The 23,998-nt window shown below is 38.7% G+C and overlaps 2 protein-coding genes across 3 annotated transcripts; one reads left to right on the top strand and one right to left on the bottom strand.

Annotated features, from left to right (window-relative positions):
* Window positions 1-143: 143 nt before the first annotated feature.
* Window positions 144-11,232, bottom strand: tomm70a (translocase of outer mitochondrial membrane 70 homolog A (S. cerevisiae)). Its single transcript, XM_055058035.1, has 12 exons — window positions 10,924-11,232; window positions 7,972-8,145; window positions 7,677-7,803; window positions 7,482-7,591; window positions 6,114-6,262; window positions 4,706-4,913; window positions 4,280-4,414; window positions 3,102-3,209; window positions 2,814-2,930; window positions 2,033-2,130; window positions 1,832-1,954; window positions 144-1,753 (listed from the first exon to the last, which is right to left on the bottom strand). Exons 1-12 carry the CDS (start codon window positions 11,155-11,157, stop codon window positions 1,600-1,602), a joined length of 1,737 nt encoding a protein of 578 aa, XP_054914010.1. The 5' UTR covers window positions 11,158-11,232; the 3' UTR covers window positions 144-1,599.
* A 4,099-nt stretch (window positions 11,233-15,331) lies between these two features.
* On the top strand, window positions 15,332-23,882 carry lnp1 (leukemia NUP98 fusion partner 1). 2 transcript variants are annotated; one of them, XM_055059042.1, is made up of 4 exons: window positions 15,332-15,916; window positions 18,974-19,207; window positions 19,596-19,694; window positions 21,436-23,882. In XM_055059042.1, exons 1-4 carry the CDS (start codon window positions 15,731-15,733, stop codon window positions 21,541-21,543), a joined length of 627 nt encoding a protein of 208 aa, XP_054915017.1. In that variant the 5' UTR covers window positions 15,332-15,730; the 3' UTR covers window positions 21,544-23,882. The 2 variants fall into 2 exon arrangements, with proteins under 2 accessions (XP_054915017.1, XP_054915007.1); XM_055059032.1 differs by having other exon boundaries at window positions 19,936-21,548.
* The last annotated feature ends 116 nt before the right edge of the window (window positions 23,883-23,998 follow it).

Genomic DNA, 23,998 nt, shown 5'->3' with positions numbered 1-23,998 from the left:
GCATCTTAATTCCAGCACTAGATTAGAACAACTAAAAACAAAAAACTTTGAATTATACAAGAAAAGTTTCAGAGAACTCATATAAAATAAAAATTTTTTAAAAAAGAGGTCAGTGTAAACAAAGAAACCTTTCAGAGGTAAAATTCATTCCAAGAATTATGACTTTATTAGGACTCAATCCACTTTGGTCACCAAGAACATTGTTGACATTTTTCTATCAAACAGCCATAACGTTACATAAAAAAAAAAAAAAAAAAATACGGTTAAATTCTGTTTTTGACATTGAGGAATCACCACAGCAGCAGTGGTTCTGATTCTTTAATAATCAATGTGCTCAAACTCGGCCATACTGCTTTGAGAGGCCTTTGGAAGTAGAGGGGCTCCCAGCTGGCTCGGTTAAAACTGAGAACGCTCTGTGAGTGTCAGATTCAACAGTTGACTACTTTAATAATAATTTTAAAAAAAAGTCATGCTGCTGGGAAGCCATTTGATGAGAAGCATTCTCTTGGAGCCAGAGGCCATCTGGGCTCCATGTAGGCAGCCTAAATGGGACCCAGAAGGTCAGTGTGAAAATACTTTTAGAAAATGAGAGGGGAGGAAAGATAGCAAAACGAACTTGGATAAAGTGTTGGAATCAATCACGAACGGAAAAATAACCATCATAAAAAAAGATTAATTTCTGTTCAGTCATGAGCTACAAAAACGAAAAACATTCCAGATGACATCACCAGACTAGAGGCAATTTCAAAATAAAATAATAAAAAAAACAACACACACACACGCACACACACAGATGGCTAAGTTTGTCTGATCAGAGGGGTTTTGCCCAAACCACATCGATTTTAAGATGTTTTTTCTAGTGTTCAAGACAGCTTGAGCATTGCATTTACATTTTATAAAGTGAGCATGCTGCACAAAGTTTATATATTAAAAAAGAAGAAGAAACAGGCAAACCTATTATTTAAAAAAATCACTAAATAGATTTCTTTTAGACCCAGTACCCATGGGATCGATTCCAGCATTGCAAATACAGACATTTCACGACTGACTAATTATCTCGCATTCAGAACTGAAGGTCTATGTTACAAAATGGAAGCAGCTGGGAAAAACCCTTCAGATCAGGATGAATTGCCAAGTGAACAGTCCTTTAGAACCTCATAGAACTCACAGTATTTTCTGTAGACGTAAATGTTACAAAAGCCATAAAGTCAGTAATTGGTTCAACAAAACAGCACATTTCTGTGTATTACTTAGAACAGCTGTACATGGACATTCATGTGCATTCCCCCCCCCTCTATGCTGACTAATGAAAATATTTCACTGTTACGTTAGGCGTAGGCAACGAACTGCATTGGTCAAGCCACGTTCCCGGCACCGAGACTAGAGAAGACAGAAATAGAAATCCTCTTTTCCTATCCCGACAAACCCTTTTAAATGTGAAAAAAAAAAAAAAAATGCACAATTATACTCAGGGTTCCTTCTTTTTGTTATAATATCCAGTATTTTTTTTTCTCTCTCTCCCCACAGATCAGGTTTTATTTGAAACGGTAATACAGTTGGGTTCTGCAGCAAAGACTTGACGACAAATTGGCGGAGACGTTACAGTGTGGGGGGTTTGAGGCCATACTTCCGAGCCACTTCAGTCTGAGCGTACGCTGCGTCGCATAACGAGTACAAATGGGACATCTCCATCTCTGACTTGGCCAGATTGATGGCTTTGTTGAACATCTCTATCGCCTTGTCCAGGTTGCCCCTGAAAAGATAAAAGCTCCAGTTACTGCAAACGTTTATAGTACAAATCTCAGATTTTTTTTGTTTGTTTTAAACTTACCTTTGAACTTCAATGGTTCCCATAGTTTCATAGGCAAAGTCGCATTTGTTGTCGATCTCAATTGCCTTGCCAATGAGCTCCAGACCCAAGTCGAGGTCTTGTTTCCACTGGAGCTGTAGCAAACTGAGCACACATTTAACAATTACTAAAAGAATCTCAAAAATCTATTATAAACATCCCAAATAATGAAAACATGCCCACCCTTTGTGAACATATGTAGTAGCATTGTCTGGTTCCAGTTCGATACACTTGTCGTACATTTGATCAGCTTTTCCAAACTGTTGCTGGTCAGTTAAAGCCTGAAAAGAACATGAAGTCATTAAGTCTGTCACAATTCAGGCTTTCCCTCAGTGTAGTGTAAGTCTGACGGGCCACCAGGCTTTACTTATGCCCCCACCAGGCTAAGCGATGCTTTTTTGAAAATATTTGTATTTTAAAGACTTTATCGTTAGTGTTCAAGTGATATTTTCAAATTTCCTGTCAACTCTAAGCATTTTTTAGCTCAAAAAATTCTTAAAATTGACTACGCTAGCACCCAACCACCAGGCAAGTCTTCTAGGGAAAACTTTGCAATTAGTCAATTAATCTCATGATCAATTAAAATGAGCATAATCATTTCCATTCTGATGACTCAGTTTTGAAAGGAAATTTTGTTCACACAGACATTATAATCTATTTTATGGCTTTGATTGTGTTTTTTTTTTATTTTTTATTTATCTGTCAATAACCAGACCAAATACTGATAACAGCATTATTATGCCGTTATCAATATTATAGTTCATCGCAATAATTACTGGGACAATTTGTCGTCCAAAAAAGTTTATTATTGTGACGAGTCCAGACATGGTCAAGTTGCAGGAAAACCTTTTTAATTATAGCTTTTTTTAAAAAAAAAAAAGAATCTAATTTGATCAGTTTTGCTAGATTATTATTGCTAGACTACTTTCTTAAATCAGCTCCCAAAAGAATAAAACAATCCTACCTGAGCATAAAGAGCGTAGCCCTCAGCACATTTTGGAAATCTTCGGATCACATCCTCAAAGCCATCCATGGCCGTCTGTACCTGGGATGGATTGTTTCCAGTATAGGCCTGTCTGTACTGAGGAACACAAGAGAAGAATTCACAAATAGCATTAAAATACAGTAGATGCAAAAAAATAAAAATAAAAAATAAAATTAAAACAAGGAAAATCCAAAACCTTTGTTTAAATAATTAAAAACGGCATCAGGCAAAAGATGCTCCCGGGTTCATTTTTTGGCGATTACTCACAAGGGCAAAGCACTTTTGTGCCTGAGCCAGAGCAGAATCGGGCCTGAGGCGGATGCACTCGTCAAAGTCTCCCACTGCTTCGTCCACCTGGTCCAGCAGGATCTTCAGCTGAGAGGAAAGACGCGGGTCTTGTTAGCAAAGTGTCAAAGAAACTTCAAAATCACATCCTCATCTTTCATGGTAAGTACATCAAACATCTTCTGTAGATTGAAGGCAAAACAGTAAAAGATTTGATTGAGTTTTCCAAAGCTATCATATCATGCACTTCCTTCAACAGTAACTCAGGATCCCTGCTGCTTGAAATAGACCGTTTGTTTCTCACCCATCACAGGGAAGAAAAAAGGATTTTACTGTGAAGAATCCTGAAACCCAGAGGGAGTTAGATGATGTGAACATTCTCTGATGTGTTACCAGGAGTTCTGATTCAATAACATTCATGATGTTGTGCTTGAACCAAATGTTATTTTCACAAAATTAAACAAAGAAACTAACTGATTTGAATTCACAGTAGTCATACCCAGTTCAACATTTTCCCATTAGAACCAAAAGTCAGTATGTTTGTGTCATTTTATGTAACCAACCAACACAAAATTAAAGAATATAAAGGATTCAAAACATTTCCAGCCTCCTTTATTATGATACCCTAAAAATAAAAAAAAAGTCAGCACAATCGGTTGCCTGCAGAAGTCGCCTTATTAATTAAGTACTTTTATTTTTTTTTTTTAAATATATTTCCTAACTGACTTCTGAAGGCAAATGGTTCTACAAACCTCACAGTTGTGCTCACGCTGCATTGGTCTACCAAAATCCAAATTAAGTTTTTTCAGGTTTGGAGTTGTGACAAAAATGAAAAGGAGGTTCAGGGGGTATAAAGACTGTTTTTATTGTTGCATATATCCAACCTCATTGTCTTAAACTACTCATTCAAAGGGAAAGTAATTAAAAATGATTTGAGAACTGTACTCTAAATAGGCTACATGTCATAGAAAATAGAAGAATAAACCAATATATTCAGAGTTCTACTAAGAGTAATGTTATGAAACTCTAATCAGTGATCTGATCTCATGCTTTTCTCAACAGATCATCCTTTCAGCTAAAAATGTGGTATACAGTTTGGATGATAAACTGAACAGTAAATTGGGAAGCACAAAAAAGATAATGACTTGACTCCTTCCTACCTGACCCCTGTGGTGATACACGTCTGGGTTGCGGGAGTCGATTTCGGCGGCCATGTTGAAATCTTGCGTAGACTGCAGAGGCTGCTGCTGCTGCATGTACATGCTCCCACGCTTTATCAAAGCGTTCGCTCGTAGCTGCAGGAGCGATGAAAGGCAGGTTCCAACATTTAGCTTCATCAACATGCATTTCTTTTTTTTCTCCAGAGTTTTTAGGGGCGCTAGTGGCTCGCATTTTAGGACATTTAGACTGACAGGAAAGAGGGCGAGGAGAGGGAGGAAGACATGAGGCAAAGGTCGCCGAGACCAGGAGTCGAACTCACGACGTCCGCGATGAGGACTAAGGCCTCAAACCTGGGGCGTTCTAACCCCCTGCGCCACCACAACATGCCCCTGCCAAACATTTCTGACTGAAACACCAATGTGTACCTTCACGTTAGCCTCCTGCATGTTGATGACCTGGTCCAAGTCAGGCTGGGCGGCCGTAGCGTTTCCGATCAGCAGGTAGAAGGTGGCCCTCAGCAGCAGGGCCTCTGCCATGTAGCGGCCTCCTGACTCGATCTCCTTGGTGCATTCACTGATAATTTTGTCATAGTTCTCCTCGTCCATGTACTGCTTCGCCTTCAAGTAGCCAGAGCTGGAAAACAATTGATGACAAACTAAAATCTAAATATAGCTGCCGTTGAATTAACACAGCAATCCAATCAACTCATTTGCATTCTAAAGCCCTTGGACATTTCACAATGGCTCTCAAATACTTTATAGAGCCACTAATGCTTTTAGAAGGTAGATATAATAAAAAAAAGTGCAGCTTTAATTTTATAAGATGATAATTTAAGTGAATTTTCACTAAAAATTACACTAAAAGGACCAAAAGTATTTTTTACATTTTATTTGTTTTTGTCATAAGGTTGAAAACAACATGCTTTTTCACAAATATCAGCATCACTTGGAAGAAAATAAACCCATTCTCTATTTTCTGATTTTCTTTATTTTGAAGTCTGAAAATATAAATAAAACAGTACATCTTTCAAAATATTTTTTTATGAATATTTATCAAAAACTCAGTTGTCTTCTTAAAAAAAGGCCTTGTAACACTTGTGGCTCTAATGTTTTATTTATCTGGAATGGGGATAAAAATGGCTTTTTGTGTGGTGAAGGTTCCATAAAACTTGACGGTCTTCTACATTTACATTTTAAACAAAGACACGAAAAATAACCATATCGTCTACTTTAACAAAAGTTGAAGATAATTAAGAAAATTAACCTTAAGATAGCCTAATTAAATAGGTGTTTGTTTTGAGTTCTGTTTTTTAACCAAGGTTAGCTAAACTTCAATGCATACATTAAGCTTTGCAACAATTTTTAGTCAAATGATAAAAAGAAAAACACAATTTTCAAGCCAAACCTGGATAAAAAGATACTTGTATAGACCTTGTATTTTAATAACTTAAGCCACGTTTTAGAGCAGAATTGTTTGTGCAGGTTAAGATTAAAGGCTTAAAGTGTGCAGATGCATTTCTTTTTGATTTTCATTTTGAGGTCTGTAGTTCTATCACACTGTACTCAAAGTTCTCAAGAAAAGCAGCAGATTATGGAACAATCTACCTACCAGAAGCATTTAATAAAGTAATGAGAAGCCCAGGTTGGATTCAGTTTAATTCCTTTTTTCATGGAGATGACCCAAGCTTTTTAAATCCTGTCAATCAATCATTTCTTTAGAACATTTCAACATGCTGTTTTGCAACAACATCCTCCGAGGTTGGTAAAATAAGAAAAAACAAAACAAGACAAACGGATTTTACGAATGAAACTAATATGTACTGAATATTCTGACCTCTCGGTGATTTCTGCCGCTTCCCCCTCATTATCCTTATCTTCATCTTTCTTCTCACCCTTCTGCTGTGACTGGGAGATGATGTCATCAGTGAACGAGCTAAAATAGGACTTAATGAACTGAGGGGAAGGCATCATCGGCTCACGATTCTGCAGAGAGAAAACCCGAGTCAACCTGTTTATTTTTATTTCCGAAGATTCAGCCTCAAGTTTTTAAAAACAGATTTCACTTTCTTACAATGAGAAAACAGCACTTTGGTTGACATTACTTTTTCTTTGGGTTTCTAGTTATTTGTCAGCCACAAAACTGAAAGTAGTTCTTTAAACTCAAAATGTAACTTCTTTTTTTTTTTGATCATGTGCTGTTTGACTGGACGCAATTCAGGCAGAGCGAGTTAATTAAGACATAGTCTCAATACAGAAATAGGCTCATGATAAGTCTCTCTTTCAACATAGTCATATGAAACAAAACAAAAAAAACAGCCTGGCAAAATTTTGAAAAGTTGGCAGTGAGAAGGTTCAGAGGGCGCAGTTGAGCAGGGTTCGTAAACCTTTCCCACATTAAAATTTAGACATTTTTCTAACTTTTCCAGCACCAAACTTCGAAAATAGAATCAATACAAATCAAATAAAGAGGACAATTCACTATCGTAAGATATCATTTATTACAGATTTTAGTACGTAATATCTTGTGGTAGTATTCTATTAGGTAAACTAAAATATGTTTTCAAAAATCGTTTGGCAGCGTCTCACACACACCTTGCTGGTCCGAGAGCAAAAATTTATGAATTTTCATAATGTTTTATGTAATAGATAGGGAATTAGAAATAATAAATATTCATTACACTGAAACAATCCAAACAAATCATGCTACGGCTGATGACCTTGCTACGCTAATTTAATGTTGAAACACAACATACAAAGAAACTTACAAATAAAATCTCTAGAAATAATCTTACTATGTTTTCTGGTATTTAAATAGAAATAATTTAGGTTATTCTAACTTATGTAAACCAAAGTTCAGTTTGGTTTTGCTTCAGATCATGAGAAAAGAAATCTGTTTTATGAGGCATATGAAATCATCTGGTTTCAACTGTAAATAACATTTTCTAAATTAAGGCTTTTAAATCAAGCATTGGATTGTACTTTAATACAAAAATGTGTAGTCAGAGTATCAAGCACTTTCCAAACCTTGAAAACACCTCATTTAAATTCAAGAACCTTCAAGAACCTCAGTTGCAGATCTCTGCAGCACACCAATACAGAATTTAGATGTCTATTATTTTAAAATGTTGTGACTGGGACAAACCTTAAATAAATACATTTAAAAAAAAAAAACTTTCATACATGACTCAAACTAAACCAATACCTTGTATTTTTCTTTGGCCTTCTCTTTTCCCAGCTGTTTGAGCACTTTGTCAGCGAGCAACATGCTCTGCTGGTTCTGGAAGGCCTCGAGAATACACACAGCTGTGACGTCTGTGTACAAAGAGGGAAAGAGTCAGCAAGACTCAAACATTTACAGAAAACTGTTGAAGGACATCTCATCTAATAACAAGCTTACCTTCTAGGCACTCCTTCTTATTGTCCAGTTTCTCGAGAGCTTTGGCCCTCCTGAACAGAGCCTTGATGTAGCGCGGGTTCAGTTCCACAGCCTGGGTGCAATCCTGGACCACTTCTAGCCACTTCATCTGAAACGACAGGGTAACCTCGGTTAACGCATCCAAACTTGAGCAAGCGGAGTCAAACGCGATGGAGAGGGTCATGAACCTAACAGACTACAACTTCTACGGTCTGTAGATCATTTACCACCATGTTGTCTTGGATTAAAACAAAATGGCCACGAACAAGGTGCCAACCTGCTGTTCGTAAGCCGCTGCTCTGTTCTGGTAAAACGTTGACAAATCCGACTTCTGGTCTTTGGGGCAGAGAGCAATAGCCTCTGTGTAGCACTGGATCGCCTTGTCGAACTTGCCAGCTTTAAAGTACTTGTTGCCCTTGTTCTTTGCAGCTTGGGCTCGGTCCAGAGGGCTCTAAATGAAAAGATGGGCAAAGTAAACGAGTTAAATGAGGAAAAAAAACAACAAAAAAAATGTGAGGAGTCTGATTTGAAGAGTAAATGATGCATGAATTTGTGTTACATGTTGAACTTTTTTTTCCCCCGGGCAATTTAAGACAAAACACTTTGACACATATTTATTTATTAATCAGAGAGTCATCTCTGCTGAAAGCAAGTAAATATTTAATAGTAATGTGTCATTTTCCAAGCATTAGAGAGAGCTACACTCAGAAAGGGTAAGATGGGCTTCAAACTATATTTTGTAGCATCATGGTCATTTTTACAAAAGTGATTCAAAAATTATTTGAAAAATATGCTCTTTAGTCAAAAATCTATCATTGCACACAGTCAGTCTCACAAAAACTTCTAGTATAATAAAATCCAGCCATTACCAAACAGACCACTTCATAAAAATGATCCAATTCAGTAGTGAAACTGTGCAGCCAAAAAGCCCACAAGGATTGCATTATCTCACATCCTAAAACCTAAATGGAGCTTTTGTTGATGTTCTCATGGGAACAAACAAAGTAGTTCAAGCTGGAAAAGCATCAATCCAAACTTCACTCTGCCAGTTCTTGGGTTCGTAAGCATCAACTAGATCCTTGATAATACATGACGACTGGTGCTGAACTACTTCTCAGTTATAAAGACTAGGGATGCAAGTTATCGATAAATGATTTAAACTAAAGTTTATTGATCTTATCGATTAACTTTGATAAGTGGTCATTTTCGCAAAAATCTCTGTTTCCCCTCAGAGGGGTCGACCTTCTTTCCATCGCTAATACGCTGGATTTAAATCTTATCAAACTTAAGGAGCTTGTTGAGTGTTTTTCAAAACAGATCCACATAGAAGTGCAGTTTCCATCCCGCACTCGATTCTGAACCGTTTCGCTTTCCCATTCTGGTATGACACCACCATCTTTGTTTCTGTATCAACTGGCTCCGCTTAAGAATGACCATCAGCGCCCTCGTCTGGATGGTGGCCAAACTACAACCACAAAATAAGATCAAAGTGGCGCCATCAGAATTAATTTTTATATAATAAACCACAAATTGACAATTGTATGTCGATTAATAATTTGCCCTCTAATAGTGCATAAGGTGTGTAAGTGTGTCACACATTAAAATATCAACTTGCTCCACTAATAAAAACTCCAGGTTTGTTCATTTCCCATCAAGTATGACATATCAAACACTTTGCTGTAGGCACAAAGAAGGCAGTGAAAGCAAAGAGTTGATGTTTTAACCAAGGAGCACCAAGAGTTAAACTTTTATGTAGTCTGGACTTTTGTTACTCCTTAAGAAAAGCCTTCTGAAGACATTTTCTTTTATCCTCCATAAATAAAAGTAGTTCTCAGTCTATTTAACTTGCTAAAAGCACGTCAAATTTATTGGACTACAGCTATAGTATCCAGTAGTCTCCTTTGATTCTGTCCATTGTGTGAAAACATCAAATGAGCTGACCTGTTTCAAACCTCTTTAGCAAGAGCCTCTGTCATGGTTTTGTCCCTCTCAGTGAATTTTGGTTAAACGTTTAACTAGTCCTCGAAAGACAATGGAGAGACTTTTCATCCAGAAGCTGAACTTGTCGTTTTCAGTTGAACGCAGTTTACATTCTACCTAGAAGTGCCTCCGAAAGTGGAGACAATCATCTCAAAAAGATTTTAGCAAATATGAAAAGGCAGACTCTATTTGAGTTTTCAAATGGAAATAATGGTGTTTATTAAAAACGGGCAGTGTAAATTGAAGGTCTAATAAAGTAGCAGGAATTGAAAGTCAATTGATAAATTCTTTGGAGTTTTTCCCTTTCCTTTGTCCTTATTTCTACTCTAAAAATGTCCAAATCTGTGTTTACTTGTTAGCATGAGCTACAGTCTGTTCTTTGAAATAAAAAGTGAAAGTAATGAAACTGTCTGAATGATGTGCGCATTGTGTGGTGCAGACTATTTTACACTCAAAAGTCAAGCAAAACAGAGGACATCATGTGAATGATGCACAGACAGGCAACATGTGAGCAACACAATAAACATGTTACCAACAATCATGCTGCAAAAGCAGTTCGCACTTCAACAAAACTGACTATAATTGTGATAAACAGGACGAATCTGCACGCAATCTGAACAGAAAACGTACATTTCCTCACACCCCTTTACAGCAGGTGTCCCTCTGCTTTAAATGTTGTCTGGGTTTCACTGTAGCTTCACTGAAGGAAAAAAATGACTGTCCAGCTGGCTCACTGCGTCCTGATAGGCTCCGCTTATAACTCTACAAATGTGAAGCTACTCTTTACTTGACAGCCATTCCCGCCCACCTTGACTTTCTGACCCCGCTGTTAGCCAGCTAGCATGCAACTCGTGCAACATTAAACAGCTGAGATTAAACATGGGATATGCTTTTGTTACTTTCCATTATGGTTGGTTAAGTATATAGGAGGCAATAAAGAACATTTAATCACCAATGGCTTCTTCAGATGTGACTGGTTTAATACGTCAGCCAGTGGTTAACCTAGCTACACACACAAGGTTAGCTTGGCAGACAGCTAGTTGGCGCAGGTTAATCCACCGCACCGAGCCGCCGGCTGTCGGCCTTGCTTTCCTGCTGTCACTGACAGCGGCTCCGCCGACAGGTGTCCTTGACCGGGCTTGAAAACAGAGGCGACCGGCTGAGCCAGCAGCAGTATTAACTACGTCAAAAGTGAGGAGAGTTGGGATAACCCGCAGAGACGAGAAGACGCCTCTCTGGGCTACTGTACCATGTTCTCCTCCTCCCGGTTGGTTCGAGTCGCGCCGTCTTGGCCCTGAACGGGGCTGGCGCTGCCTTCTGGAGTCTTCCGCTCCCCGGTGCCTTTCGGTTGCTTCGTCTTGTTACGGTTCCACAGGTAAAACGCTCCGACGCCGAGCACAATGGGGGTCCCGACTATCAGTGCCAGCTGCCAGCGGGGTAGCCCGCTCCCGGACTGGGGCTCGACTGGCTTTGAAGCAGCCATGATCCACTCCGTACTTAGCAATGTTAGCCAGCCGTTACCACCAGCACACAGCGTGAGGAAACGGCTGAGGGCTTCTCTTTGGCTGATGGCACCGCAGCAGGTTGGAAAATGTAATGCTGCCCCCTGCAGGCAAGACGGTGCTACTGATTCTTTAAAATAGACAATTTTAAGAAATATTTATTCCAGACAGATTTACTGTTATTTTTATTAGATTTTCTGTCCACGAGAAAATGTGAACAAGAGCTTTATTCCTCCTTATTTTGGCAAAGTAATCACTGAGAGTAAACTGAGAATATGCAGAACCTGGAGTTCAGTGCCTTTTCCACACATTGACAGGATGGAAGAGAGCTGGAATCAACCTGCCATTTGTAGGAGGACTACTTTACCCACTGATCCATACTACCACAAGAACATTATAATAATTTTGATGATAAATGTCAAGCACAGTGCAGGAATGAGATGAAACTCTTTGCTCAACTGGCAATAGAGGACAAAATACTTAAAAAAAACAAACAAACTTTGGTTTCACTGAAGCCACTAGATGGCGGTGTTGCTGTTTTTTAATCAGTCCTGGATTGTACAGGAGTCGGATTAGCGTGTTTAACTTTTCAGTTCTTATTAAAATTGGAGCTGCACTTAAATAATTAACGTTTTTTTTTTTTGTTTTAATGTTTGTGAATTTATCATGAGAGCTGTTATTTCTGCTACCTCTGCTTCTCATTTCTGAGTTTAGACAGCCTGTGTCAGGACAAGAGCCTAGAAACTCAACGTGTCCCCACGGCCGTCTGTTCTCAAACAGAGAGCAGCTCTGATCCATTTTCAATGTCAGGTGAGTTTATTATGTTTCTTCATATTATATCACCCAGCTAAACAACTCAGTCATCTGGTTACATGTGTAACAAGAATCCTCCAAAATCTTGTTGCTTAAAAGGATCCATCCTTCCATCCATTTTCTAACACCTTTGTCCCGAGTGGGGTCTGGAGGGGTAGAATATATGATATCAGATATCTGATATTACACATTCTGATACCTGATATGATCACTGTTTTCTATCTCTCTCTCTCTCTCTCTTTCTCTCTCTCTCTTTCTCTAAATAAATAAATCCAATTTTATTTGTATGGCACATTTCAGCAGCAAGGCATTTCAAAGTGCTTTACATCATAACAAACACAAAAACACAAAGTCATCAACCGTAGGGGGTTCTTGCCTTTGCATCCACAAAAGGTTTACTGGTTACACTCCTACTGTGTTATATGGAACAAAGTACCTGTTGGTATTTTTATTCCCACTCACGCTCACAATCATGCAGTTTACAACGGCGTTAACAGCCTTTCAACGGGCTTCCAGCACGAGGCTCCTTACACCTCTTTCACTGAATTTCAAGCAGGAAATCCTCACGAATTTTTGTGTAATTCTATGGTACCTGTTAGTGTCAAGAATTTACTGGGTTTCTGTTACGTTCTATGATGTCTCTCTGATGTGTTCACTTTTCTCTGTGCTCCCAGCCTTTGTTTATTAGCTTTATGTTTGTTATTACTTTATTATTAAATGAATGGATGGATTCTATTTACTCAATCAGGTGGCATCTGAAGGCAGGTGGTTGTACAGACATTTACTGGTATTCAAGTAAAGAGAAGTTTATGAAAAAGATTTTTTTTTTTTAATGTAGAAGCCATGTTTTATTCCATTTAATTTATGAAACTGCAGCAACTGCAGCAACATGACATAATGCAAAAATAAAATCAGGTTTACAGGGTAAGAATCCTTTTGGAAGTGTTTGCATGTTGTGTTCATAATTTCAGTTTGTTTTTATAAATTTGTCTTTACGCGTACGGAGAGCCAGATAGCTTCTGGTTCCAACTGGCAACGATGTACATTTTCTTTAAGAATTTGTCAGTTTAGCATTCATAAAATCTCTTAACAAATAAAAATCTTCTTCCTCATTTTGCCTTTAAATCGATTTGAATCGGCGTCTGCATGTAATTTGCCAAACATCTAACGAGCCTTTAAAGTCGTTAAAATGTGATTTGAATGCTGGGAGATCTCATCATAATTGTATGATCTTCTGGCCTTTTCTCGTCTCGTTTGCACGTAGGAGAGAGCCCTTTGACTTTCGGTTTGACCTTAACTCACTCCCATCTTTGACATAACAACAGACGACTGTAATCTTTGGGCTTTGCAGAAGTTTTTAAGACATCCAGCATGTCTCGTAAGCCTGCCTGCCCAGACTAGTCCTCCTCCCTAAGATCCATGTTGCTAAATGGAGACAATATGGGAAAAACAATCCTCTTATGGGTCTGATTCTAGATTTGGGTGTCTGACCGGAGTATATTGTCAAACCTCGATATATTAGGTTTAAAAATATCCAACTCAAAAGAGCAGCTCAGATTTTCCGAGGCGGATTATGTTACTCCCATCGCAAAGTAAAAGACATTCCAGCTCCTCATATTGATCTACTATCAGTTTCAACCTGGAATGACGAGGCGTTCGCTGGAAGTAGGAAGTCGAATTGCTTCACTGTTAACATCCAGTTCTCATCAGTCACATATAAACTTAAAAATGAAAACAGTTTGAAATTTTAGCACAGCATTGGTGTGCTGTCAGTTGTTCTTTTCGAGATGACGTCAGTCATAAATCAACACTAATTTAGATATTAGTTCATGTAAACCTGTAAAAGCTTAAGAGATACTCAGTGAAATGACAGGGAAATTGCAACTTTATGCACCCAGTCAAAAAGGATAAATGCAACCGATAAACTACTAGTCTCACATTATAAAGCATGAACTTTAGTTTTAGGGCTGCATAATCTAACCATCTGGGTTAAACACACGTCTGGGATGTGCTTAAACGTTTTTTTTTTTTTCGTTTTTTTTTTCTCTCCAGTTTGTTGATTGCTGTTTTGAGTTTTCCCTTCAGGCTTTGTAGGCCTTCTTTAAGCTTTTGTGTGTCATCTTTGGATAAAATGGTCTACAAAGACACGTCCCACAGGCAAGAGGGGAGGCTATATCTCGTTGGATGTTGTTAAATCAACTGGAAACGCTCTGTAGAAAAGATACAACCTTGTGTTTTGGTCAAAGCGATCCATGTTTCATTTAGACTTTAGGAATTTCTGTGGGCTTGAAGATATTGAAGCTTTATCTGTGAAGCAGGAATGGAGTTTTTAGTGTTACATTTCTTCCTGTTGAAAACCCCCCGTCCCACACGCACACCTCGCTCCCAAATCGATACTTTTTTGGATTAATCTTTTGCTGCAATAGCAGCTACCATGGATATTTTTGTTTTCATGAAAACTTTTGTTACAAGCTAAAGGCTTATGAGTGACTTGAACTTTCTGTTTATGTTTGGTCTTTATTCTATTATTACAACCTAAGCTTTTCACTGTATAATCTTTTGAAATGTCAAATATACAGTGCAGAAATAGCTTTGTTTTTTGTGACTTAAAGCTACAGTACATAACTTGTACGAAAAAAGATGTTATTTTTACATATTTGTTAGAATTATCACCACGTTGTGACCGCACAGATAATCTGTGAAACAAATTGAGCTCCTCTGCTTTCCCCACTATGGTCCTCCTCCCAGAGAAACAACAAATCAGAAACAGGAGGAGGGTTTTAACACTATCAATCAAGCCAGTGTATGCGCTGCTCACAACCTCCCCCTTTCTCTCTGCTATGCTACAGCTGGTTCACCACAACAAAGCTTGCCACGAATGCTAACGCTAGTTAGCATGGCTACAAATGACGGCAGATAAACAGCTATCTGTCTATCTGTCTGTCTGTCTGTGTACAGTAAAATGCAAGCCACGCGTCAGATATAGAAAACTAAGACTTTAGACTTACAATTATCAACTACATAAACTCCCAATATAACAAATTAAAGTTTGTAGTCCGACTACAAACTTTAATTTGTAAAGTTTTATGAGCGTCTTGATAAGAGACACTATGAAACAAAAATACAGTTTTGTCCCCTTTGCCACAGGGAGCCCTGGGCTCTCTGTGCCGTGTGGGAGACAGATCCCGGCACTCCATAATTATTGACAGGTTTGATGCGGTCTATGAGTGGAAAGTATGGGCGAATTGGAGTGTCAGCTGTTTACCCGCAGGCCCGCCGCTGTGATGGAAAGATTTAAAGCAGAGGCCACATCAGCCACCCATTGAAACAGAAAAACAAAACCTCTAGCTGTAACTCAGTGTCTCCCACCTCCCAGCATCTCCTTTTTTTAAAAAACTCTCTGCCAGCCACACGGTAAACAGCTTACCGTGGATTCTCTTATTTAAAGACGCAGGCGAAAGCCCTGCTGTTTTATTTTTGGCCTATCCAGGAATAACACAACAACACAGACGAAAAGCACCCTGAGGCTCCGTGGTGGCATCCAGTAGACGTTACCTTCCCCCTGTGGGACGTTCGTGTGTAGCTGGGCTGTCAGAGACTTTAGTGGGTCAGCTGAGCGTGGTCTTTGCTTTCTGCACCACTGAGCTGGGATCTCATTTGAATCTGTCCTGCTGGGTTTGCTGAGCCAAGAGGCTGCCTGCACCTGTGCCTGTGTGTGTGCGTGTGCACTCAGCAGTGATCATGTCCCTCAGACTGCTGCCCGCTATCGTGATGGAAAACGACGAGGACGATGATGGGAACTTCACCAACTGGATGAGTAGCTACTGGGGTCACGGAACGGATGGCGGACACTCCAGAGAGAGGAAACGTAGTTTCAGGCGGCCTTCGAAAACCAGCCTCGATCGCAGAGCATCACTGCCCACCGTGGTAAGGACGGGAGAAACACCCGGATGCACTCAGTTCCACTTGAATTGACTTTTGCAGAGCAGCATAATGCACACAAAATTACAGCTTTTCATGTCTGCGCGATTTTATTACAGCAAGGCGTGACTTTTATTCAGTCGAATGCTACATATCTGGACTGTTCCCATCCACGTGAATGCCTGATGGAGTAATCTTTTATGACTTGTAGAAAGAAGTCCTGACCTGGAATTTACACCGCTTGTGTAACAAATAGTCAGGGCCGTATTTACAAGGATGTGGCCCCCGGGGCTGGAAGCTGTTTTATTGCCTGATGTACCAGAGAAAACATATTTTGCTAATGCAAATGAAAGTATACTAATAGGTAGTTCCATACATAATTGGTTGGTGGTTTATACATCTCTTCAACATGTTGTTCCAAAAAATAATTACCATAACTTTATAATTTTCCAATACTTGAGTATTGTTTACGTTTATAAAAACAAAGTGCCAAATACTTGTACAACTCACCGGATATGGATTAATGACTCTTAGATAAAGTGGAATATCTGCAAAATATGCATTTGTAAAAAAAAAAAAAGAAAAAAGCATTTTTGTGGAACACTGGATCCTGTTAAAGATAGTGAAGGGAGCTGAGAGGGTCATTAGAATGTAGGATGCGTTTGTTCCATATCTGCTGCTAAACTGATTTTTTTTCTTATTATTATTCTTATTATTTATAGTTTTTGCTAAATTTATTTCTGCTGAAACCTGTTTTTTGTTTTCTCCTGGTGTTTACACGTCAAAGTTTAAGATCCCAGTTGTAGGAACACTAAGAGCGCCCCCTGCAGTCTACAATTCAAAGTAGCTGTGTGCGTTCCAGAGATAATGTAGCAAACATTGCTGATATTAACAATAAACTGATGGTTTGTTGCTCTGTCAGTAGCACACATAGAGTATCTATTTTTTAAAACTTGATCCATTTGTGTTTTAAACTATATTCTATTACTTTGGAAAATCATAGTTAGCACCTTGTTGGTCTATGTTACTAAAGTTTCATCAATGAAAGAGAATCCTTAAAAAGTTTTAATGTTTACAGTTATTTAGAGAAACGTGTTTTCGTGGGGGATGGTGGCTAATTCTGGATCAGACTGGATGGACGGCAGTGAACCGTTATGTAACCTAAAATGAGAAAAACAAAGAAGAGACGGATCGCTCATTAATTTCCTGGTTAATATTGGCTTACGGTTTTCTCTGACCTCTGACCCGCTGATTCTCATTTCAACTGACTCCAATGCTTTCTGACAATTAATCAATGGAAACCCCTTCCAGCTGCTTCTGTACGTGACTCGATCACCGATCAGAAACTGTTCAGAAAAAAAATGGTCTGATTCGATCGACTGGTCCATCTCTGCATGAAATATTAAAATTATTTGATTTATTACGTTTGTGCATTTATCAATTCGGGCTTGGTCAAAGGTTTTTACTATTTTTGCTTGCATGTGTGTCTGTGTGTGTCGAACATTTTTCTCAATGACTCAATCCCAGCAGGTAGACTTTGCATAAAAAAATTATTTTGTTTTCACTGGCATAACAGATGAGCTTTATTAAATGAGATTTTTGTCAAACAGGGAGCTGCTGTGTGTTATCTGCAATGGAGCATTCAGAGAAATAGTTTTTGACATGTGCATTTCCTAAAAATGGGGATTTATTTTCTTTATTTATCATTTTTTATATTGTCATTACCAAAGCTAAGACTACACAAAATATGCTATCAAGGTGCAAAACATTGAAAAATTACATGGTTAGTGAAATTATCTACGTTAAAGCATCTAATCTTGGCTCTGGTTTTAAGCTCATATTTTGTTGGCTCATTTAATTGAGTCAAAATTCTTAAGTACTTTTTTTTTGTTGCTGTGTTTATAATTTTTTGTTTGTTTTATATAAACAGGTCTCTCTTACAAATGAGATCTTGGATGTCAATGAGGCAACCTGTATAACCTGGTTTGAAATGTTTACATGTATGAGTAATATGACCTTCTCTCTGTCTGGTTATTAGTTCTTTAGTCCCTTGACTGTCACTCAATGTAAACCAATGGATAAATGAATTAGCTATGTGTTATTTTATTTAACACAAAATATATGTTTTAATGTATGTTTTGCTTTAACGAGGGATGCATAGACACACTGTAATCACTTCCAATACCAATACAGATGTCTGAGGTGTAGTGTTGTCTGATAACGATCCAATACAGGAAAAAAGTGCTGAAATGGCTTATGACGTTTTCCTGTTTTTTTTTTCTTTTAAACACAGACGTAAATGTACTGAATTGCAAATTTATTTGATAACTTTGAACACTTAAATACACCAATAGTTTCACAAACATGTAAAAGCAACACAACTTCAATTTGTTTGGGCGGTGAAATTAGGAGCACAACGTTCAATGAAGAATAAACAAACTGTCAAAAATGCAATCAGCAGTTTTAAATGTAAGGTAAAATAAACGGTAAAGCATGACGTCGCTCAGAGTGCGAAGCATAGAAGTAGACTGAATAGATCTGCCCTTATGGATCGAGTATATTGTCACTGGTAATCGATCTAGGATTTTTTTCAATATCGGACCAATACAGATATTAATATTGGATTGGTGCATCTCTAGCTTTAAGCAGTAAAAGTGATTGTGTAAGATAATTCCTGAGAAGCAGCTCAATACATTTTGTTCATTTTGCTTGGAGGTAAAGCACCATTGAGCTCTGACATAACTTAGCTTTAGACAGACAGAAAAACATCGGGGAGCCGAATTAAACGTAGAGTATTCACCTTACCTCACCTTACATCAAGGAATACTTGCCTTTCATCCCACAGCAGTCAGATTATAGCTAATGAATTAACTGGCTAAACTGAGTCAAGAAGTTAGCTATAATTAGTTGTGTTACCTAAGGACATCAGTGGCAGAGTGGTTTTCTCATTCATTAAAAACTGTCTCACTGAGGCTCTTTGTATTTTCAATCAAAAAAAAAAGAAAAAAAAAAGAACAAATCCCACAATGACACCCATTTTCTCTTCTCCTGTGTGATGTACAGACACAACTGGATGCCATGAAGCTGAACAAGATCCACACGGCGACCAATGCGCCCATTCCCAAAACGAGAGAAGACAAGGGGGAGGTCAGGCCTCACCAGAGGGCTCATCGCATCTCCTCGGACGAAAACCGGCCCAAGATGGCCGTCACGGAGAGCCGCATCACCCCCATCCCAGAGATCACAGAGTCCTTCCAGAAGAGGCTGTCCTTCACTGACAAGAAAACCACGTGTCTGGTTAGAACTGATGTCTATGTTGCATAAAGATTATTATTTAACTTCTTGATAAGTCGTTTTTGGTGAGGCCTGTCGGGATTAAGGAGTACTTAGAGGGCATTAAGGTTCTGTTACCTTCATGTGCACCCAAGATAGGAGGCACGTGAGATCTGTATGATGTAACAACAACAATAAAAAGCTCCTACTAGCAGAACTAACAGTTGTAAGTAAGGAGTTTGTGGGGAATATAAATGTAACACTGTAACACTAATACAGATCTGTGACATCATCGTCTTCTCCTTGCTAATGGAATCACTCACTTGTCCCTTTGTAGTTTTATATAACAGTATCAGAAACAAAAGAGCTGCTGACACTGACGCTGAAACTCGTTCCTCTTGATGTTTCGTAGAGCAATAAAGACAAGATATGCCTGATTTGCCATGAAGACATGTGCAAGAATGGAGAGAGAGTTCAAGAACTTCACTGCACACACCGCTTCCACAAAGAGGTAAGAGGACGTGTTCAGGTCAGATCAACCGCATACTTCCTGTCTGTGTTCAACGTGATCCCAAGCATGCCACAAATCAGGTCTCACATCTCATTCCTGCACATGCATGGCGGGGCCTGGTATGAAAACAGCGATCCAGTAGCAAATGACTCTGTAGATGCATGGCGCGTCCTCAGAAACTGTTGAGCCCCCTAACTTGGCGTTTACTGAGTCTGATGTCTCCTTCTGGTGGGTGCTGAAGGAAGCCCGGCGGTTAGAGGCGAGCGTGCCGCGCAGAAGCAGCGACACAGCGGCCTGTCTGTTCAGGAGTCTGACAGAGGAGAGGAGAAAGTCTGCAGATGGGTGGATTTCCTCAGCGAAGGAGCAGCACGCCCCGCGTCGACAGCTTTCCCTGAGAAGGCATCGCTGAAATCTCTCAGAAGGACGCCATCTTTTTTGATTTAGTGATTCCTCCAATGATTAGGAGGATTCTTTCTTGCATTATTTCAGCAACGTGGCGTGTCTGAATCTGCAAATCCTGAAAATGTCTCCTGAAAGCTGATCTATGAGTTCTTTGGGTTTGGTCAGAATTTGGTGTTCCAGTTAACCTCTTCCCCCTCACAGTGAAGCACTAAATTTACAGTAATGTAAAGGTTTGAATTTACAATTAAAAGCATTAAGTTGTCACAGAATAACTTAGTTTTTGTGGCTGTATGTAAATAAGTGAGGTCATTTGAGTTGAATAATATGCAGCATTAGCTGAACCAGAGATTTTTGTAGCCTATGAGCTTGAAGAGATTCTTGCAAAATTATTCATAATGTTTAAACTTTACATTTTGTTAAGTTGCAACCCCCAAATTAAATTTATTTTCTTGGAATTTTGTGTGGTTGTGAAAAGTGAAGCAGAAAGAAAACGATAGTGATTGAATACAAGGTTATCTTGTATTTATCTCAATCCATCATTTCATTATTTATTAGTAGCTTCTTTAACCCCGTTTAAAGAAAACCACATTTAGGGTGATGTACAGTGATAGTTTCTGGCATCCGAAAGCATAAAGCAAGCCTAATTTTAGTCATTTCTGAAATCTTTCCTTGGGTATGAATACTTCTGCGAGCTTCAACATCTGGTGAAAATATTGTGTGACAATTTACACTTCACATTAAAGAAATGTATAAAGTCAGTAAAACATCTACATATGTGTATATTTGAGTATGCTCAGACATCAATTTACTTTAATATGTGACCCTGTTTTATTACAATCCAAGTGTTGACCTTGAAACCAGAGTTGATATTGTGTTAAATTTTTCAAAACTTTGGATTATTTTTCTCGTGATGCTCCCCGTTTTTATTTATTTATTTATTTATTTATTTATTTATTTTATTTATTTATTTATTTAATGGGATTTACATTTATGCCTTCATTGAGGAAGCTGACTGCTTGCTTTTCTATGACATGAACAGGATTCTCTGGGGTGGTCAGAATTTTCAAGAGGGGGTCACAGACCCCTCTGAACCCCCCTGGTGGCCACCACTGGTTATATCAGCTTTATCCATTTTTAAACACAGGAAACTGTTTTCTGAGGATCTCACAGGAAATGAACAAAACACGTGTTACTGTCCTTCCCACATGACCTTGTTGTGCATGTAGTTCGTACGTGTGGGAAATGACATGCTCCCGTGAGAACGTATGTGTATAAATCACCGACTCGGTTAGCCAATGAATGTGGGTGACGTCCCCATCTGTTCTGTGGTATGTTTCAGTGCATGGAGCAGTGGCTGTGGAAGAGACAGACATGTCCCACGTGCCGCGTCCACATCTCCGTCATAAAGCCTCTCTACTGGTCTTCGTCCCGCACCACTGTCCCATGACGGCCCTTGCACCCGCATGTTCATTCCTGTGACCTCCTGGCTCCAGCAGGGCTGTGCATAGACCTTTGGAGGGCAGGGGCTCAAATTTAAAAAAGGGGCACATTGAACAAAAACACCATACAACAAGACAGCACACAGCATTAATCAAGAATCTAAGTGGATCCTACTATATCACTGCCATCATGCGGGGAAATGCAAAGCAAATATAGTCTATAATTTCCCCAACAGGTATAAAGTTGCTGTTTCTGCTGCTGACAGTCCTGGAGGGCTGAATTGATCTGAGACTGTAGCTGTTAAACAGACCAGAAGAGAGAAGGTCTCTGGTTATGAAGTTATGAAATAAGCAAATTTGCTGCCATTTTACTAATTAAGCCCTCATAATATCTGTTTAGAACAATCTGGCTGCAGACTGATTTATAGATCCAAAAAGCTCAAAGGTTTGATGTTAGTGCCTCTAGATCAAGATTTATAAGACAAAGAAAACTCAGTAGCTGCTGGTAGGGCCCATTCAGGGGCCTCCAGACATTCGGGGGCCCCTAGAAATGGTTTAATTGTAACACACACCATAGATCTGTAGCATCATTTATAGAGAATGACAATGTTATTAAATTTTATTGAATGCATTCGGCTGAGAAAAAAAAAAGTAAATTTAGGACTTAATTAGGACGTTTACTTTGTAAAAGTTTAAAGAATCATCATTCCTCCCTTTCCATTGAGGAAGCGGTTAATTTTGGAGAAGCACTTAAGACAAGACAAACCTACAAAACAGGTGAATTATCTTAATCCACTATAAATACTGTATATTTAGCAATTGTTGGAGCTATTTATTCTTTATTTCTTTATACATTTGAATTTTGTTAGTTTATTTTTAAGCTTCTATTTAATTTTTATTTTTTTTGCATTATTCAGAGTTTATTTGCAGGTTAATAATTGTTTTTTTTATTTATATTTTGTTTTCTTATTTTTCTTATTTATTTTTTGTAAGTCAGACAGGAAGTACGGTGGGTCAGTCCACGTTCTATGAAGGCCTGGTAAAGGACCAGCAGCCATTTGGGTTTTGGGGCCTGTGGTTTTTAGCAGTGCAGGAGAGGTAGGAGAACAAAGAAAAGTTTGATGATTGTAATTGCTTGCACAAAAGGAAAATAAAAGCAACCAAGACAGTCAACAAGTTTGGACCTTAAACTTATTTTGCCTGTGTCAAGAATCTTGGCCCCAGTGCCTTATAGTGGCTGATGGAACTTTTTATTGGATGTTTGGTTTGACAAACAATCGCCACTACATCAAGTAGAAACCTCCCCGTGAATCAAGTAAGGAACCAGCCTGTGGACTAAAAGAAATAATCCTTCATCATTGGACATGTTGGATTTATGGATCTCAAAGATTACCATCAAGCAAAGGTTTTGGATCGTCTTTGATGAAATGAAGCGACTTGCTGCGTGAGGCCTGGATTGAAACGTCACTCATTAATCAAACTGGTACGTGGCAATATTGTTCAAGCCGTAAAGGAAAACAGTGAAACTATTGGGAGTTTAAAGACATTTCACCGCAAAGACTGACGAGATGAGTTTGATGGGACAAGTTGACGCGTAATTGGATCCAGATGCCCATCGTGGAAATGTTTGTTCACAAGAATCAACCTCTTTACACAAGGAGAAACGTTTGTGCTTCATCCCGTGGATTACTTGTGGATTAATGTCGTTTTTAACAGTTTGAAGTCATTCAAAGGGTCGCTAAAAATATCTGATGTAGAGAGCAAAGAGGAGGACACTCAGATGTCACAGGAGAAAAGAAACATCAAATTCACACAAAAGGGTTTGGAGTTTTAGATAAAAACATGCCAAGAAAAACAATGTTTAAAGTGTAAACAGGCTTCAAAAATTGTGGAGAAGATCTCCACAACTTTTGTGGACGTCACAAGAAAATGTTACGAAAATGTCTTCTGACTTTGTCAAGTTTATTAAATGCTATCAAGACGCAACTGATTTACATGAATCCTTTTTAAGTTTGCCATTGCTAGAAGAAGAAGTGAAAAGGAAAACTGTGTATTTTCAGTCCAAGATGGCATCATCCTCTGATTTTATGGACTATGTAAAGGTTTAATTGCATTAAGCAGGAGATCCATACTCTGGAAAGAACAATAATGTTGATGATGATCAGGTTCTTGTAAATCTGGATGAAATAAATCCTGAAGACAGTGTTTCTAATGTTTCAAGTGTGAAGCCACGTTCAAAAACATCTTCACAGCAGTCTCGGACTTCATCCACCTTTTCTGCTCGCATCAAAGCTGCAGCTGAAAAGGTGGCGGTCATGGAGAGGAAAAGCTGAGAACAGAAGAGGAAAAGCTGAGAAAAAAAGAAGATGGCTATGACTTATTAGGCCCGAGCAGCAAAGCGCTGGCCTCGCGAGAAAATGGTTTATCTTCAACAGTAATAATCTGGCTGCTTATCATATGTAC

The sequence above is a fragment of the Poeciliopsis prolifica genome, unplaced genomic scaffold, assembly GCF_027474105.1.
Source record: "Poeciliopsis prolifica strain line A6 unplaced genomic scaffold, Auburn_PproV2 SCAFFOLD002, whole genome shotgun sequence".
Taxonomy (NCBI): Eukaryota; Metazoa; Chordata; class Actinopteri; order Cyprinodontiformes; family Poeciliidae; genus Poeciliopsis; species Poeciliopsis prolifica.
Note: the sequence above shows the minus strand (reverse complement) of the source record. Positions and strands in the feature narration are given on the sequence as shown.